General features: G+C 42.1%; 1 protein-coding gene across 8 annotated transcripts in view; it reads right to left on the reverse strand.

Moving 5' to 3' along the window:
- Positions 1-18,105, reverse strand: part of TSPAN4 (tetraspanin 4) — a 488,804-nt gene that overhangs the window by 4,543 nt on the left and 466,156 nt on the right. For all 8 annotated transcript variants that reach the window (XM_061463177.1, XM_061463179.1, XM_061463178.1 and 5 more), the window contains 2 exons: positions 10,261-10,362; positions 1,115-1,246 (listed from right to left, as the gene is read on the reverse strand). In XM_061463177.1, coding sequence (XP_061319161.1) covers positions 1,115-1,246; positions 10,261-10,362 — 234 coding nt within the window. The remainder of the gene's footprint in view (positions 1-1,114; positions 1,247-10,260; positions 10,363-18,105) is intronic.

Here is an 18,105-nt window from a genome sequence, read left to right on the forward strand (position 1 = left end):
TAAGACAACCTTGTACAAGAATTGTGCCCTCTGTCTTGTAAATGTACATGGCCAAGAATCATTCAGACTTAAGTTAGTGGCTTTAACATACGTATATGCTAAAGGAAAACTTATTAATGCTCCCCAGAAGACATGGTGTTGACCTGCACTGATCATCTTCATACCCCAAATAAAATAGAAGAATTTTTTAAGTTCTTAAATTAAAAATATAACCTGGATCTATGTAAGAGGTAGAAGGGAGCCCTGTTTGGTTGGAAGTAAGCCTGTGCCAGTGAAAATCCATATATATGAAATCTCTAGAAAGTGGCCAAGAAAGCTTTACTCATCTTCTTCACAAACCTTTAGAACCAGCAAAACTTCCTTATAATTTCACTTCATCAGATGGCCTTACTCCACACCCCTCCTGGGTAATTGCACTACATGTAATTAGCACAAAGAATTGCTGAGCTAATTTCAGAGAAGAATTTAGGCTCTATCTGCTATGGAAGAATTTTGCTGAAGACATTGTACAGAAATTATCCCATGGAGTATCGAATTTGATTACAGGCAAGTGCAGAAACTCACTGTAAAAAAGAGTGCTGCTGGCAATTCAGTGACACAATTCCCTCCTGCCTGCTGTGCAGTGGAAGCCCCTGAACTGGGGTTCCTGGCAGGAGCAGAGCACTGCAGGGTCACAGAGTCCTCTTGCCTCCCTACTGCCTGGGCCATGATAAGCTGTGGCTGCAGCTCCAGGGCTTGTGCTCTGCATGTGTGGATGAGCCATTTGCCTTTATCTCTGCCTGATTCCAGTAGATGGGACATTAAAAAGGACAATCCTGTAATTTACTAGCTAGATCTGCTAGACTGTGCTTGTGATCACTGTTGGCAGGTCCAAGTCTGTGATGTGAAACAACAGCTTAGAGCCTACTGAAAGGAAAGCCTGTGAAAGTAATTAAATCAGTTTCATTGGAGGTCAAAAGCCGCAGCTCAACATAAGCCTTCTGAAAGCACTTGATTAAAGATGAGGAAGGGTACATCATACCTTACCATCTGTTTAGCCCTGCAAATGCCCAGGTGCCTGCCCTTTACCTGGGTTGCAAGGCAGCTGCTGAGCTGCTGCTGGAGAGTTACTCACCGCTTTCCACCAGGTCCCTGGGGAGTGGAGCCCACAGTTCTCACTGAATTCTAAGCAGCAGGAGTCCGGCACCCGGGTTGTGTTGTACACTTCAAACCAGTCAGTGTAGTTGGAGACTCCACAGCATCTGAACTGGAAAAAGAAGAACCAAGATGATATTGTAAATATGATCTGGAGTTGGATGTTCAGTGTATTTTGATTGCACCAGCAGAGGCTTGAAATTTTATAAAGTATTTATTTCCTCAGCTTTACCCAAATAGACCCTTTCCCCCCACTCTTTTATTATGTTCAAATATGGTCTTCCATGTAGCTAACATTGATACAAGAAGCAAAGGTGCCTATTTGCAATGGCAGGACACTGCAGGAGCTGGAATGGGACAACCCCAGCCAAGTACTGAGGTTAAGAGTTGATGTGGCTGAGCGGGATTCTAATGATGGTTTGCAACTTGTTGTCAGCAAAAAAATTAAGATACAGATACAGCACTCAGGAGATGAAGATACTGGGATCTCTATAGCACACACTTCTGAAATCATGATTGAAGTTAACAAAACAAATTCTTTAAACTGTTAATTACTGATCACCTTGGAAAGACTCAGTCAGTAGAAGACGCATTTCCTCCTCTTTTTTGGCCCAGTTCGTTAATGCCACCATCTGATGCTACTAAATAGTGGTGCTTTAAGTGTCTGCTTTAAGTGTCTGCATATGATGACAGTGTGCAATGACTATCTTAGTGCTAAATCAGGTTTGTTTGACTTTGGTAGCGGGATGCAAGATCTGGGGAATGGCTCTGCAACCATCTTCCCCCTCAGGGAACTGGTATATTCCTGTGATACAAAATAAGCTAAGATTCGTTACCATATAGATGTATACACCATCTGTCACTCCTGTGCTAACTCCAAAGTATGAATTTGTGGGTATTCAGACACTTTACCACAAATGAGTAAAAGAAGACAACACTGGGGTGCAGAACTGCTCTCTATTGGCAGTACTTCACACTTTTTCAAGGCTATACTAGCCACCTACTTAGCCTCAAAATGACTTGCCAAGTCATTTTAAATGTGATTTTATATAAGCCTGTACAGTATTTTTTTGCATTCCTATAGAGACTGTTCCTCTTGTTTCTGACAGACTTGTAATCATGCAGATGTCTGCATCGCTGGGACCAGGGACCTAATTCAGATCCGGATGTCTACACTGTCCCGAGGAAGATTTTTTCTACATATATGTATATAAATATGTATAAAATAGTTGCAGAGTCTCTGGGCACAGAGGGGCAGGTGTTCTGAGCGTTCGGACCGACAGAGGGCAGAGGTGTCACACGTTGCCACCCGCATTATACGATGCTTCAAGCACTCGCAGAAAGAAGTCTGCGATAGAGACATTGCAGTGCTCACAGCACTCACTGGTTTTCTTCTGCCAAGCAAAAGTCAGAAATCTTTCCCGGGCCAACATCTGTCCCCCAAGATTCTGCTCAGAATTCTGATTTTCTCCATGGCAGGAATCAATCCTTAGCTTGCAACTGTTTGATTTGTGAGTTCACAGGCTTCATTTTCTGCAAACCAACTTAAAAGTAAAAATAGTTTGTGACTTTCTTTTCCCCTCTGTGTTATTGCACAAAAGACAGGAGCTTCGTGCGTAACAGGTCCCAAAAGTGGATAGGAGCAGCATGGAACACATGGTATGTATTTGAGGAAGGCTGGTTTATCTGGAAATCTAACATGAAAGTCTTGCAGGCTGTCATCATCAGAGTCAGGAGGCAGCTCTTTGATAGACAGTGAGAAATGACAACTTGTAAATAGCAAGCCTTGGAAATGTGGCTCATCTGTGATGCAAAGAGTGCAGCAGTAAGGACTGAGACATTTGAGTGATGTTCTGGCCAAAAACAAGTGACACAAGTTTGCATAAATTGGGACCAGATCCCTTCTCCCCGTAATATTGCTTGGCTGAGGGTGTCAAAGTCTGACAGACTAAGGAGATGAAGTACAGGTTTTGTAGTTAAGGGCTCACTGACAGGCTGAGGACAGCTGTTCCTATGAAGCCTGTGAAGCAGAAGGTGGCTAGGCCATGATCTAGGGCTGGGACTCCAAAGAGGTCTGCTGGTAAGCCAGAAGGTGGAAATAGGAGGGGATACAGCTGCAAAGGCAAGCTGCAGTTGGACACACATTGTCTGCTCTGTATATTGCACAAGAGCAGAGGATTAAATATTGATACTTGTCTGCTACTGCTGACAGACAAGGCAGTCCCAGCACTGGGAAAAAGGGCTAAGAAAAAATCAAGGGTGAAAACCAGTGAAGTAACACGAAGATCAGTAGTCTTGGGACTGGAAGAAATAATGCCCAGAACTGTAACTGGGGGAAATGTCATGTATTTGAAGACAAAGGATGAGCAATGGAATTAAGCAGCAGATCCTAAGAAAAAAAAGGAGGTGACAAATATTGAACAGTGTGTTCTAACACCACAGAGACCAGAGACGGCACATGTGAGGGAGCAGTTCAATGAAGACCAAGTCCACTGGGGAGCAAGGCACTGACCCATGGCAGTAAGTAGGTCAGAGGCAAGAATACGGAAACAAGCAGCAGTGGGTCTGAATGAGTCAGCAGTATAGATTCAGCAAAGGGGTCCACGTAGAAGCCAAAACCACAGATAAGCTCAGTAAAGTCAGAGACTTCATTATGGAGGCCCAAGCAGAGAAGAGAGGGTGGGAGTGACTTTGGATCATGTGACAACTGACTGATCTATCTCTTGTGCATGAAGCTGAACAACACGTAGCCAAATTGTTGAGGGAGATGAGGGGCTATTAGAAGAAAAGGAAAATACTGAGGACAAACCAAAACAAAAGGATTTTTGAGAGTCCTCTTAGATTCGAGAGCAATGTTCTGTTTGAGAACAAGGTTTGGAGTAAGGATAGTTGGAGACAGTCCTGCACTTGGAGGATGGAGAAAGCTCAGCTCACATGAAGGATAATTTCTGTCACCAGCACTTTGTTGTAGCCAGTTACTTCACATCCTTCCCCAAAGGCTGACGTTCTGCCAATGCCAGAAAGTTAAACTGCCTGACTTTGAGAAGCAACTGCAGACTTGATGCTTGCTACAGCCACATTCATTTTTGGTCACATTTACAGTCCTGTCTTGTTCCATTTGCTAGTTAAGTGATAAAATTAGATAGGATTGCCTAGCTATTCCCGTTCCTAGTTTCAACAGGGCACAATACACTTATGTTCTTATAGAAACAACTACAAACTAACTGCTTATTCTGGGGGACCCTGACCAATTTAAAAAGGAGCAATCAGTTGGAAAATGTCAGCTACTGCCTTGAATAGCTGTAACTTCAAGACACCTTGACTTGAATACCTGAGGTGTCTTGATTCTATGCTTGCTGCTGTGAAAGAGCATGTGTGATTAGGTGCAGTTGTGCCTGCCCATGTGATGTATGGCATAAGGTGACAATCAGGCAGTAATTCTGGGGACACTTGTAAAGTATTTGGCGGAGTTGCTCAGACAAGCAAAAGCTTGGCAAATGTCTCCAAGTATCTAAGCTCCTGCTGCTGAACATTTCCAGGAATACTGACAATATGCTGCTGTTTGTTTCACATGTTTCATGTGGGAGGCTCTGTCTCCCAAGATGGCAAACACATTTTTTCCCTCCTTTGTTAGAGAGACATACGTGGCTTCCCTATTGGTTTCTGTGGTGTTCTGAAGCTGCTTGTTGGTTCCCAAGAACTCAGGACACGCAGGGGCTGCTCAACTCAACAATGGAGTCAAAGGTTGTGCTGCTGAGGAGAGCTTTTCCCAGCCAAGCAGCACCAAACAGCACTGAAGTCTCTGTGCTGTTTTTATGGAACACAGCGCTTCTTCTAAATAGCTTGATTTTTGTGTTAACAAGTAATTGCTGCTCTAGCATGGGTATCTAGGGCTGGTAATTAATGTTCAACTCAAAGTTTCTATCTTGGTGCAATGGAAATGTTAAGGAGTTAGATTCTTCTCTGTATTTTACAGGCAATCCCAGTACTGAAGGCTAAGTAGGCCTTATTTTCATTGTCAAATTCCTTCAGAATCAGCCAGGCTGGAATAAGGTTCATGAAAATAAACAGACACCCAATCCCTGTTGCAGACAGGTTTTAGCAAGTCCTGGCTTTCCAGTTTTGTGAATGTGACAGAGAACTAGGGACAAGGGGAGGGTGCCTTTTATATTCCTTTTTCCTCCATCACTGTAAAAAGTGGTGAATAAAACAGTTTTATTCTAAAAGCATGTTTTTACTTGGTGGTTTGGATTACTTCAGTAGTAATCCTGAAGTATGGTTTGATCTAACAGAATCAATGACTGGGGTAGAGGACATGGGTCAAATTTTCTTCTCAGTTACCATGGTCTAAGTAGTCATGAAAGGCATTACACAGCAGTAAAAGTGAGCTGAATTTGCTCACTTTGGTGAAGCTAACGTGTTTTCTGCATGCCTCTTGAATTACTGCCTGGTTAGTTAAAATGAGAAGTGTTCAAATATTGATCACAAAGAGATGGGGCTGAAGCAACGTTTTAAATATTAATGCCTGTTTCTCATTTCCGAACGATTTTCACCTGTACCTTCCACCAGTCCTGACTGGTAGGGAGTGTGATACAGTTCAGAGTAACCTACATCCTAATCTATTGGAATTTTAGTCATGTTTAAAATCACTTTGCAAGCTTTCGTAGTCTTCAGTCACGATGCACAGTCACTTGCTTGTGTTTCTGATCCTTTTACGGTTTGAAATGCTGTTGAGGAGAGAGGCTGTCAGTTTGGTTAGCTGAAGGTATTAAAAGAAATCAATAAAATGTTCTAATGTGAAGCAGCTCCCTAACCTAGAGACTTAATCCGACTGCAAAATGAGCTTGGTTCTTGCGTCTAACACGCATTGCATGTATGCAGCTGAAACCAACTCCTTTAAGTAGTAACATGAACAGATCAGTCCTGCCCCAAACCTGCGACTTCCTCCCTAAGGACAGGCCTGATGGACCCTGTTTTTCCCTTGTAGGAATTGTATGCTTCTATTAAAAAGAGGAAAACAATTTCTCAGAGAAGAAAGCCCCCCCCAGAAGAGGTGCTCAGGCCTTTCACCTTTGAAGAAACACAGTAATCACTACTGGAAAGTCACTGTGTGCACATTGGGTATCCATACTCCCAGTCAAAGCTCCTCTCTGCTTTGTGATCAACCAGTCCCACAGAAATCAAATGCCATCTAAATGTGGTTGTGTTTCTGGAAAAACTTCCCCCTCCTCCTCCTCTCCTCAAGAAAAAGTTGTAATACACAGTCACACAGGGTGGGTATGGTCTATATCTAAGCTAATAGTAGGAGAAATTAGGAACTATGCCATGGTGCCATCCTTCTGCTCAAACTCTGAGAAACACTTTTGCAAAGAGAGGAATGTGAATGTGGAGAGGTCAAGGGAAAAGCACTCATGATTTCTGTTACTGTCATGATTTTACATGTCATGCTTTTTTCCAAGGCTGTTGTTTTCCACCCATATATAGACATGGCCCATAGATCAACCAGTGACTGATGTCTACTGGCTCATTAGAAAAGTCAGTGCTGAGACATTGTCCTATATGGCAAAGTGGTCAGCGCTAATGTGGGGGGTTTTGAGAGCTGTCTCTTAGAAGCCAGAATGCAAACAGCAAGCCTGGGCTGTGACTTGCCTTTCAGAAAGTCCTCTGCATTGCTCTAATCTTCCTATCAGTGATTGCACTCTACTGATTAGGAATGTAAGGGATAATGATCATTACTGAACACAACAAATAATACTTGTCATTTATATAGTGCTATTCAACTGCAAAGTGTTTTACATAATTAAGCATGCTGGGATTGCATTCACTGCGCCACTGCAAGAGTCTATTCCTAAATAGTTTTGAAAGATTCATGTGAAAACCAGTTAGGCAGAGCAGTAAAAATGGATCTGTGGGAGCTCTTTGCTTTTCTCCTCAGTGCCCAGCACAGGGAGCACAGAGACTTTAACATTCTGGTACTGTCAAGACAGTGCTTGGTAATTTTCGTGGTTGCCATGTTAGAAAAGAGAGTGGTGTAACATGACTGTACATGGCTTGCAAGATGGCACTTTCCTATTATCTTTTGAGGTTCTAAGACCTAGCTAACATTACTTTCATCTGAAACTTATAAGACACTCTCTAAACTGTCATAAGCTTCAAGGACAAAGGAATCATTAAGACAACTGAGCCTGATCTGTGGCACTACAGAGAGAACAGACCATAGAGGGCTGTCTCTAACCCAGCTTGTCACTGAACAAGACCATATCTTTCAGACAAAAATACCAAAACAACCCTGTTTTAACTTCAGAGAAAAAGAATCCACCATCCTGCTGTACAATGGCATCCTACCAGCAGATGTCTGTATCCTGAGGTTTAGGCTGTTGGATCAATTACAGAGCTTTTTTCTTTCTAAATTCTTTCCCCTTCCTGCTCCTTTTTTAAGGACTGCAGTCACATCGCTACTCTTCATGGCTATAGAAAGCTTTTAAAATTTCTCACTACAATGAAAATTTCCCGAATTCTCATTATTCGTCTACATTTTTTTTAATCCAGTCCAACTTGTAAACATCTTGAAAAAATGTGAACTACACATACTACATATTGTTACCCCTATTTTACAGAAAGGGGAGCAGAAGTATGGGGGTTATATCCCATAAGTCTTCCAAATAGCATTCCCCCCCCCACCTTTGCTATATGCTTTTAACAGTTCTTGCAGTATAACTGAAACCAGATTAATATTTACTGCAAACATTTTAATATTAGTAATTTTTACTACATTTTTACTAAGCAAAATTAAGTTAGTGTAACAGAGTAAAACTTCTAACACTGTTTGATATAAGCAATGTTATTAAAAATATATCTGTATTTCACATGGCTTACTCTTGGGCTAGCAGCACAAAATGCACTTCTCTTGTCAGTAACTGATAACTTTGCATATTCGAACATAGTATTGGAAGAGAAATATTAACAATATTGCAAGATGCTTAGGGCTTTTAAAGGTAATGAGAAGGACCTTCCACATGCAGTTCTTAGCATTTAGGACTGGAAAACTTACTATCTTGTTTGATGGACCTGAGCTGTTTGCCTTTCACACACAGTACTGTTGCTGTTAGCATCCTGCTCAATACAAGAGGAACTGCAGGTTCAGACCCCTGGTGTGTGCGCTTGGCTAAGGAGCCAGTGGCGTGAGGCTACCATCTGCGGGCTTATGACTGAACACCTCTAAGAATCCCACCTAGATGCTTGTTGTTGTGCTGTTGCATCACCGGTTGCTTGTGATTGACCCAGGAGATGACAGTCTTGTTCAGAATGCATGGGTAAAGGTCTTCCTGAATCTTCGTTAGCGAAGACAGGCCTTCCTCATAGGAGAAGGAAAACTCCTATCTTCAAACCCGGCTGATGGAGCTCGTCTAGTCTTGTATGGTCTTCCATCAAAGAGAAGGACACTCTTACAAAACCTATGACCTGAGGACATTTCTGTCACTGTCCTAGCTAGCTGGGCCGTGGCAGTTAAACCTCAGGTGTAAAGGGTGGGTCCAGTTCTGCACAAGGTGCGCTTCACCTAAAAAATCCACTGCGCAGGCTGGAAGGGCTCACTTTCACTTGTCTGTATGGACAGGCGAGGGTCGAAACGGCAGGTGACAAGGTGCATGGGTAGCTGCAGATCCAACCTTGCATGTGGGGGGGCCAGCGCATGGGTAGCTCAAGATAGTTCAGGAGATGACAGTCCTGGTCGGACACTTCCTGATTGCCTAAGCACCCTTTTTTCCAACCAGATTTGCATATCCCACATGCCCTTGGTCATTGTGCTTGTAGTAAGCGTGGTTAAAGCCCTTCCCAAATCTTCGCTCGCCAAGCCAAGCCAACTACTCTCAATTCAGACAGCTCCCGTGGCCTCAAAGATGCACAGAGGGAGTTTGGCCAACCAGTTCTTTTGTTCTGTTAGTGACCCCCAATTGTTAATTTCTCAGACCTGTTCTTAGCAGCCTACTGCTCCTGTTACCTTGTATCGTATAGAAGAATATATGTGAATCTTGACACTACCAGACTGAAAGATGTCCAGGATTTCAGCCCAAATGGCAATAGAGAAAGTAAAGGGTAAATTAGCAGGCTTATCAGAATGCGGTAGGTAGCCCATCCATCTTCTTGAATAGTCTGCATAGCTTTGGATGCACTTGAAGAACTCATTTTTGGCTGATTTAGGACATCAGAGGTAAGTCTAAAGCCCTTCCTGTCTGTACCACACTAGTACCTCTGGAGGAGCATCTGAGAAAGCTATACAAGATATTTTGAGTGATGCCAAGGCAGTATGAGTGCTTCTTCCTAAAGCAGAACTCAAAGTTGAAGCACTTTTCTTCATTCAAGAAGAAGAGGAAATCAAATCAGAAAGATCACCCTCGAGAACTGATTGAACTGAGTACGAAAAGGACAGAGCTAATAAACCTGAACTGTAAGTGATGGTGTTTCCTCAGCAAGCCAGACAAGGACAAGAGTAGGAAGCCAGCAACAGTGTTCACCAGCCCTTATGAGACAAACACTGGCAGAGTACTGTCAGAGGATCAGAAGGGTGCATCAGTGATTGTAACATAGCAAAAAGCATTCCATCTGTGATAGAAGATGATTGAATTCTGCTGGGAGAAACGTACTGACTGTAGGAGAATATTTTAAATGCCATGGCTGGTTTCCATTTTGACTACATAGTAGAAACCAACAATTGCCATGAAAGGAGGCAGGACAGAAATGAAAACTTGTTGAAATGGTTCTTTGTTACTACACTCTTCATTCCAACATAAGTTGTCTCTTTGACTGTAAAGAGAAGGTACTGCTTGTTTCCTGTTTGGCCATCTTCTCCACCATCCATACAGCACAGAACTATATGATATTTAGGCTTCAACACAATCGCATTTTTTAAAAGAAATAAGCTACCATGGCCAAAGGAAAAATAAATAAAAATTACCATTTGTTACAAAGAGCAGAGTTTAGTTGCTAATGTCCCACCTGGTTAGGAGGAAGAGATTGGCTTGGGGTCTGGAGGTTTGATCAGGTTCACATCCAGAATATGCTGTTACAGAACAGAGGGTAAAGAAGAAGAGAGAGAAAAAAAAAAACAAACCCAAAAAGCTCACTTACATCTGTTTGAATGATGCTCCATGCATTAGTTAGGCCAATATTTCCATCTGTCCCATACAAATGAAGCCCTTTCTTCAGATCCCGCTGAGCATACTTGTCAATCTACAACCAACAACAAAAGACACAAAACTCAAAATTTGCCAAGTACCACCTTTCAGAATCGAAGTGTGCAGAGCGGGGAGATATTGGACAACATTCCTACACTGAAGTGAATCGAAGTTAACTGACACTTCCTAAAGCTTTTCTCTAGTAGAGCTGGTATCCGTTGCAGGTTATGTGCATTTTGTAAAGAACATGAAGAGTTCCTGTTCTGAGTTAATGTTAATGTTTTCCATTACAGACCTCCAGAACATCTTTTCCCTTCTCTTTTGACCACCAAAGTACTACAGAGAGACTGGATTGTGTTTAATCACAGTTGGTTTTTTTTTTTTGCAAATGAAGCCTATGAAGAAGATATTCACCTACCCACAGATTTCCTTTTAGCTTAATATCTTTAACTTTGACCAGGTACATCTCAGCATCTTCCATATGCTTCCTGGGAGATCAGCATTAACATTGTACTGATGCTCAGAATTGTGTTCATTATATCAGTCAGGGTACCCCAGTTTTTACAGCAGGATGGACAGAGTTATATTACAGCATCAGGCAATGAGATAGCCAACATTCAGGACAAACAGGATTGTTTATATCTCTCTTAATTGAGCTGCTCTTAAATAAATTCTTTTTTGTTGATTTAATGAAAGTACAAAGTTCTCTTTAGAGGCTTCTGCAATTGGAGATGGTTGAAGATGGCTTTCTTGTTGAGTCTCTGATAGTAAAGTGGTCTATTGTTGGATCCACTGGTCACCACCAGGTAGTATCCAACATGATTGCAAGTGTCTGTCTTTCAGTCTAACCATACACACACATTTCTACAGAATCAAGCCAATACAAAAAAGGAAGTAAATAATAAATGTATATTCATGGTTTAACCTGATTTTTCTGTTGCAAATGAAAAGCACTGAATAGTGCTGCTCAAATACACCCCTACGTCCCACCCCCCCCCCCCGCCCAGGTGCTTCATCGTCCATTTGACATCAAAGGTATGTCAAGAAGGGTGAGCAGACCTGTCCCATTTTCTTTTCCATCAATCTGCTAGAAATCTGACTGCAAAATACAGTGCCACTCTGAGATATTTCTGCTGTAACAGTCAAAAAACCACCCAAATTAAATTCACAGCTTGCTTCATGGGGACAAGCTAAGTTAAAATATATTGTCTTTCATACTGGAAAACAGACAGACATGGCAAATTCTTTAGTGATTGCCCCTCTGACACAAGTTGTGCCAGCTAAGGGGGAGATCTAAAATGAAGTAACCAATGCTAATTCTGAGTTAACATAAGTATTCTGCTTCTACCCCACACTTGGATTTTCCCGCTGCTTTGTTGAGTCAAAATTGGGTTTTATTTGCTCCTGGAAAAAAAAGTGGATGCAAAGCATCTTCCACAGTATCAAAGTGGAATTTTCAACCCACTACATCACAGTTATTATGGGGTAGATGTAACGTTACTCAACGATATGATTCCAGAAAAAAACATGACCTCAGAAGTTCATCATGTCCAAGAATTTTCTGCTGTACATGCAGAGGGTTGTGCTTGGTCTTTCCAGTGTGTTTCCTTCACAGAAGTTAACCACCATCAAGCTGATCCACTAATAACTTTGAGACAGTACCAGAAAGATGTACAACTTAATCTCAGCACCTTAACTATCATGCAAGCACTTTATTGTGGATGACTATCTTGAACAGTAGGTGCTGTGCTCCCACTGTAATTAACATGTACGTGGCTTTTGACTTTACACAGAGATTATACATAGTCACTGGTACATTAATTAGAAGAGAAAACCAAAGCTGAAAGCTATCATTAACTGTTAAATTAGTTGTGAAAATTACAGGCAATAATGATAAATTTATATGTGTATGGGATTCTTGGCATTCGTTTAAGAATTAGAATGAACTGGGGTTTGGTTTGTCATTTTCCTTCAGCTCCCTTTGTCTCAGCTAGACTTACTGTGGTCTGGAGCAGAGCCATCAATTAGGATGGAAAGGCACAGTTGTGTTGCTAGTCTGAGAGAGGCTTTGAAATATAGTGTCCTACAGAGGTAGTGAGGTAAATTAATGGTTGAAAAACTAATTCTTACTTGGAAAGGGACAGTGAAGAGAAACAGCCTAGCTGAGGACAGGTGGGGACAGAAATCTATCAGGCAGATTTGTTGCCTTGAAGACAAAAGAGAAAAGCTTATTTAGAATATTAATTTATCACACTTGAGAAGATCTGCCAAGTGAGAGAATTATGCATCAGCCTACAGTTCACATCACCACTAATCTGGAACAAGGGAGAAGGTCAAATGAAAGAGTGATGCTTATCTGAGAGGCAAATGCCATGCTACCAAAAGGATGCAAAAAGCAAAGTTTGCATTTCCTCACTCAAATTTTGCTTTGCAAAACACTGCAGTGGCTCAGCGTGATAACCCCCTTTACCAAGGCTCACAAGCTGCCCTTATAAATGAAATTTTCATGTCCTGTTTGAGAGTAACAACAACAATAATACATTCAATAACTTGCAATCAACATTTATAAAGTACTTCAAGATCTGGAGCAGTTTTGTTAGTCCATGTGTGCTTTAACATGGTCCCAAGAGACTGTCTCACCGAGCATTCCTGCTCTTCTTTTTACGCGGACACACTACCAAGCAACTTGCTGAGGCAAAATTGAAAGTAAGTCCTTTCTTCCTCATGACTGCAAGACCTTTATACTGGGAACACAACTGGTAACAGATTTCCATATTTCAGAAACTCAAGAAAACAGGCAATATGCACCCAGTTCTTTCACTGCTGTTTCAAAAAGCTTCAACATCAAGCCCCTCAACATCAAGCCATGCACACTGTATGAACCATTTTTATTTGTTGTTTTAAAAAGTAAAGTGCCTGTTTGAATCATGCTTGGAAGAGCATATAAGCTTTTTAGAATCCCACACCATGTGTGTGTCTCATTTCCTTCTCTCTCTCATCTCTACACAGGCTGTAACCTTGAAAGAGGCATACACTTGCTGTGAAACTCTCTCCAGATTTCTTTTTTGTTTCATGTTCACTGACATGGGAAGGTATCTGGAAATCTCACACAGTTTTATTCATACACACACACAGAGCTTTGTATTTATTTGAGTGATTGTAAATGTAGGATTTTACATAATTCTCCTTTACTAAAGTTTCTAACTGATCTTCTAACCAGGTGTGCTGCAAATGCACCAAAGAGTGCTATTCTCTGAAGAGAAGCTGATTTAAAACCTCTTTTTCACAGAGCTGCTCCTTAAAGCATTCACACTGCTGTTTGCTTACTCTAGGAACAGGAAGATCTTCATCACCACCTAGAAATAACCTTGTACAGCACAGCTGAGTCTGCAGCCCTTTGTCACCAGAAGAAAGGGGAAGCAGCATCAGTCTTCGGTCTCCTGTCACTTGTGTCTGCAGCTGTGGTACCAGCATGAAGTCCCCTTCTGTCTGTCTTCCCTGTTTTTAGTCAATTACATAAGGCCTTTTTTACTGATGTGTTATCTTGCATGAATTAATCAGTCTTGTTGCAGAAGTAGCCTTAGACTTCTAAGAGCACAGATGATATTAAGCAAGACCTCTTCTCTCATTCATGCTGCGGGAAGTTGTCTACAAACAATTCCATTAAACGCACATTGACCTGTACTTCAAATAACCTGTGTACAAGGTTATAAGATGGATATTTTCTCCCTAATTGAAGCACTGTTGGAAGCTCTAGACATATGCTTCCTACTGGCTTTGACCAGAGAAGGGTAAGTAAGGTGCATGTGGAGCATAGCTAGCAAATGCTCCTCCAGTTCATTCTGTTTCCTCCTAAATTCAATTTTGTTTCTTCCTCAAAATGTTTTCAGAAACTTTTCAATATGCCTTCATTCTAATTGCATATTTGATTTAAATGAAAACTCAAAAAACACCCCCAGCTGGCTCTTCTGCCTTTTGAGTTTTTCAGAAAATGATCTTCCTGAAAATGAAATGCTGCACCACAGTGATTCATCAAAGCTCTTGATAAATGATCCCACCCAGCATTCACCCATCTGTCAGCTCCTCTTGTTTGTCTCTGTGCTACAAGTCCTTAGCCAGGCAAAGTGTCTATCGCAAAACAGAGATTGTAAGTACCACTATCCTGGTTTTGGCTGGGATGTAGTTAATTTTCTTCCTAGTAACTGGCACAGTGCTGTATTTTGGCTGATAACACACCAATGTTTTTAGTTGTTGCTAAGTAGTCCCTACCCTGATCAAGGACTTTTCAGTCTCTCAGGCTGTGACAGTGAGGAGGGGTACAAAAAGCCCTAAGGGAGCACAGACAAGACAGCTGACCCACACTAGCCGAAGGGGTATTCTATACCACAGCACGTCATGCCCAGTATATAAACTGGGGAGTTGCCCATAAGCCACAGATCACTGCTTGGGTCAGGCTGGGCATTGGTCAGCAGATGGTAAGAAATTGTATCATGCATAATTTTGTTTTTTTTTCCTTGTGTTTTATTCCTCTCTCTCTTCATTATAATTAAAATAATAATAATTATTATTAATAATAATAACTACTGTTATTATTATTTTATCTCAATTATTAAACTGTTTTTATCTCAATCCATGAGTTTTACCTATTTTTCTGATTCTCCTCCCTATCCCACCAGGGGTGCAGGCAGTGAGCAAGCAACTCTGTAGTACTTATTAACCAGCTGGGGTTAAACCACAGCAACTATATTAAATATTCTGTAATTTGAATTTGCTGTGTTCACCCATACACAAGCCAGGCCTTTCACAAAGCACAACTCTATCTAGTGAAGGAGCACAATGAAGCATAATAAAAACTCTCAGCAGGCAAACCATTATTCTAAATGAGATGCCTATTTTAAGTCATGTCGAATACCAGAGATTTCCTTAGAAGAAAGAGTTTCTGAAAGGTTAGGCAATTAAGAACCTTTTATCAATCTGAAAGTGAAGCAGAGGAAAATTCCTTTCCTCCTTGGGATTCATTAGTCAACAGATGAGAGAGGTGTAAGCTTCAAGCTGGCACCTAATCCATGTCCATTTCTATGACTTCTGACTTCAGACACATTGGAGGCTTGCTCATGCTTATCAACACCATCAGATTTCAGTGGTGTTTCTATTAACATAAGTTAAATGTGTCCTGTTGCTTAATGTGGTAATCCGTTTACAATTCACAAGTGGAAAAGAGCCACTTCTTAAGAGTGGGGCATGCATATCACTAACACTTTATCTAAGATGAGATCCTGTTCCCACTGCAATGAGTACACTTTCTCACTGACTTCCAGAAGGCACTAATTTGGCTCTTAAACCTCTCATTATCATATTAAAAAGTATTTCTAAAAACATATACTACTCTGAGACAGACAAGTCATGTACAGAGAGTTTCAGGCAATGAAGAAAGCTCAGTATTTGAACTACTGAAAGGAAAGCTACAAGAGATGCACCCGAACTGGAGGGAAACTACCACAAGGGGTCAGGAAAAGTGGCTGGAAGGCTGGAAGCAGCTGATGCAGTGAGAATGGGCAGAGATCTGAGCTCATCTGAACTACAGCTGTGACAAAACACTCCTTAAAAAAAAATAAAAAATCTTACTGAAGTCTGCAAATAAATCTAGGCCAAATTAAAAACTGGTTCCTTCTTAATCTATATTCCCTCAAGACAGCTATTTATGCTGTAGCAATTTACATGTAAAATTTGTTTTTCTGTCCGCTTTGTCCCCTCATTGTTTAGGAAGTCCAGACCCTCCAAGCAGAATTGTGTCTGGCTGGCTGTCAAGCTCAGCTAGAGAAGCCACCATCCTTCAAGAGGACCATGAGCTGTCAGACTCCACCTTGCCTCCTTGAATAAGACAATTTAGGCATAATTGAGGCTGAGATAAAAACTGTGTAACAGCAGCAACAACAAACCCTCTGCTTAGCACAGACACAGATATGCTGAAAGCACTACATAAACATTCTGCACTGCAAAAACCTAGTGAGGCTCAGAATTATTTTCATGTCTGTATTACAGATGGGAGATTGTAGTAGCCTTCTCATTTCCTGGGGATGATTTGACAGATCTCACTCTGTCTAAATGACAGGCACTGGAGTTTATCTACTTACTGTTAAGGCATGAAACAGAAGACAAGCACTGTGCCTTAAGAAGCCAAATTCTGTAATTCTGCTGCTGAGGAGGAGGAGGAAATGCTTTGGAGCAAAAGTTCTTGGGCAAACAAGAAAGCTGTATCTGTGCAGAATGTGCATTATCAGTATTTATAGCTAACATGATGCAAACATTGATGGAACTGAAGCGATACCAATACCTTCCACTGTCCCAGAACACTGAGAAGGAAGCCAGCATTGCTGCAATCCTCCCTGGAAGAATGGCCAAAAGAAGACTTTTCAGGAAATCCTCAATAACTCCTTTTCAGCTTGCTGACAGTTTGTCACTTAGATTCTCACATAAAGTGTTTGACATGGTCCCACAGAACATCCTTGTCTCTAAATTGGAGACGTCCACCACTGGGTGGATAAAGAACTGGCTGGATGGCCACATGCAAAGAATTGTGGTCAATGGCTCAATGTCCGGCTGGAGACCAGTAACGAGTGGTGTCCCTCAGGGATCAGTGTTGGGACTGGTCTTGTTTGGCACCTTTTTGGTGACACGGACAGTGGGATTGAGTGCACCCTCAGCAAGTTTGCCAATGACACCAAGCTGTGTGGTTCGGTTGATACGCTGGAAGGAAGGAATGCCATTCAGAGGAAGCTCGACACGCTTGTGAGGTGGGCTGATGCCAACCTCATGAAGTTTAACCATGCCAACTGCAAGGTCCTACACCGGGGTCGGAGCAATCCCAGGCACAGCTACAGGTCGGGCAGAGAAGAGATTCAGAGCAGCCCTGCGGAGAAGGACTTGGGGGTGTTGGTTGATGAGAAAATGAACATGAGCTGGCTTCAGTGTGCGCTCACAGCCCAGAAAGCCAACCGTATCCTGGGCTGCATCAAAAGGAGCGTGACCAGCAGGTCGAAGGAGGTGATCCTGCCCCTCTACTCTGCTCTCGTGAGACCTCACCTGGAGTATTGTGTGCAGTTCTGGTGTCCTCAACATAAAAAGGACATGGAACTGTTGGAACAAGTCCAGAGGACGGCCATGAGGATGATCAGGGGACTGGAGCACCTCCCGTATGAAGACAGGCTGAGGAAGTTGGAGCTGTTCAGCCTGGAGAAGAGAAGGCTGCATGGAGACCTCATAGCAGCCTTCCAGCATCTGAAGGGGGCTTATAAGGATGCTGGGGATGGACTCTTCATTAGGAAATGTAGTGATAGGACAAGGGGTAATGGGTTAAAACTTAAACAGGGGAAGTTTAGATTGGATATAAGGAAAAAATTCTTTCCTGTTAGGGTGGTGAGGCACTGGAACAGGTTGCCCAAGGAAGCTGTGAATGCTCCATCCCTGGCAGTGGTCAAGGCCAGGTTGGACAGAGCCTTGGGTGAGATGGTTTAGTGTGAGGTGTCCCTGCCCATGGCAGGGGGGGTCGGAACTAGATGATCTTAAGGTCCTTTCCAACCCTAACTATTCTATGATTCTATAACCTTTAGGCAAAAGCCAGAGTTTGCCAGCAGCATCCCCAGGTTTCTTACTTGCAGGTAAATGGAGACTTTTAATTTCAAGCCTCAATGCTTTCCTACCATATCATGAACAAAAATTCTACCCCACCAACACCCTAAACTGGACAAAGCCTCTCAGCAGGGTTTCAATATAGGTAAGTAAATATTCCTGACTTTTC

The sequence above is a fragment of the Pezoporus flaviventris genome, unplaced genomic scaffold (assembly GCF_033815535.1).
Source record: "Pezoporus flaviventris isolate CSIRO_AGI_PZ_B2104156 unplaced genomic scaffold, CSIRO_AGI_Pfla_v1 ptg000036l, whole genome shotgun sequence".
Lineage (NCBI taxonomy): Eukaryota > Metazoa > Chordata > Aves > Psittaciformes > Psittacidae > Pezoporus > Pezoporus flaviventris.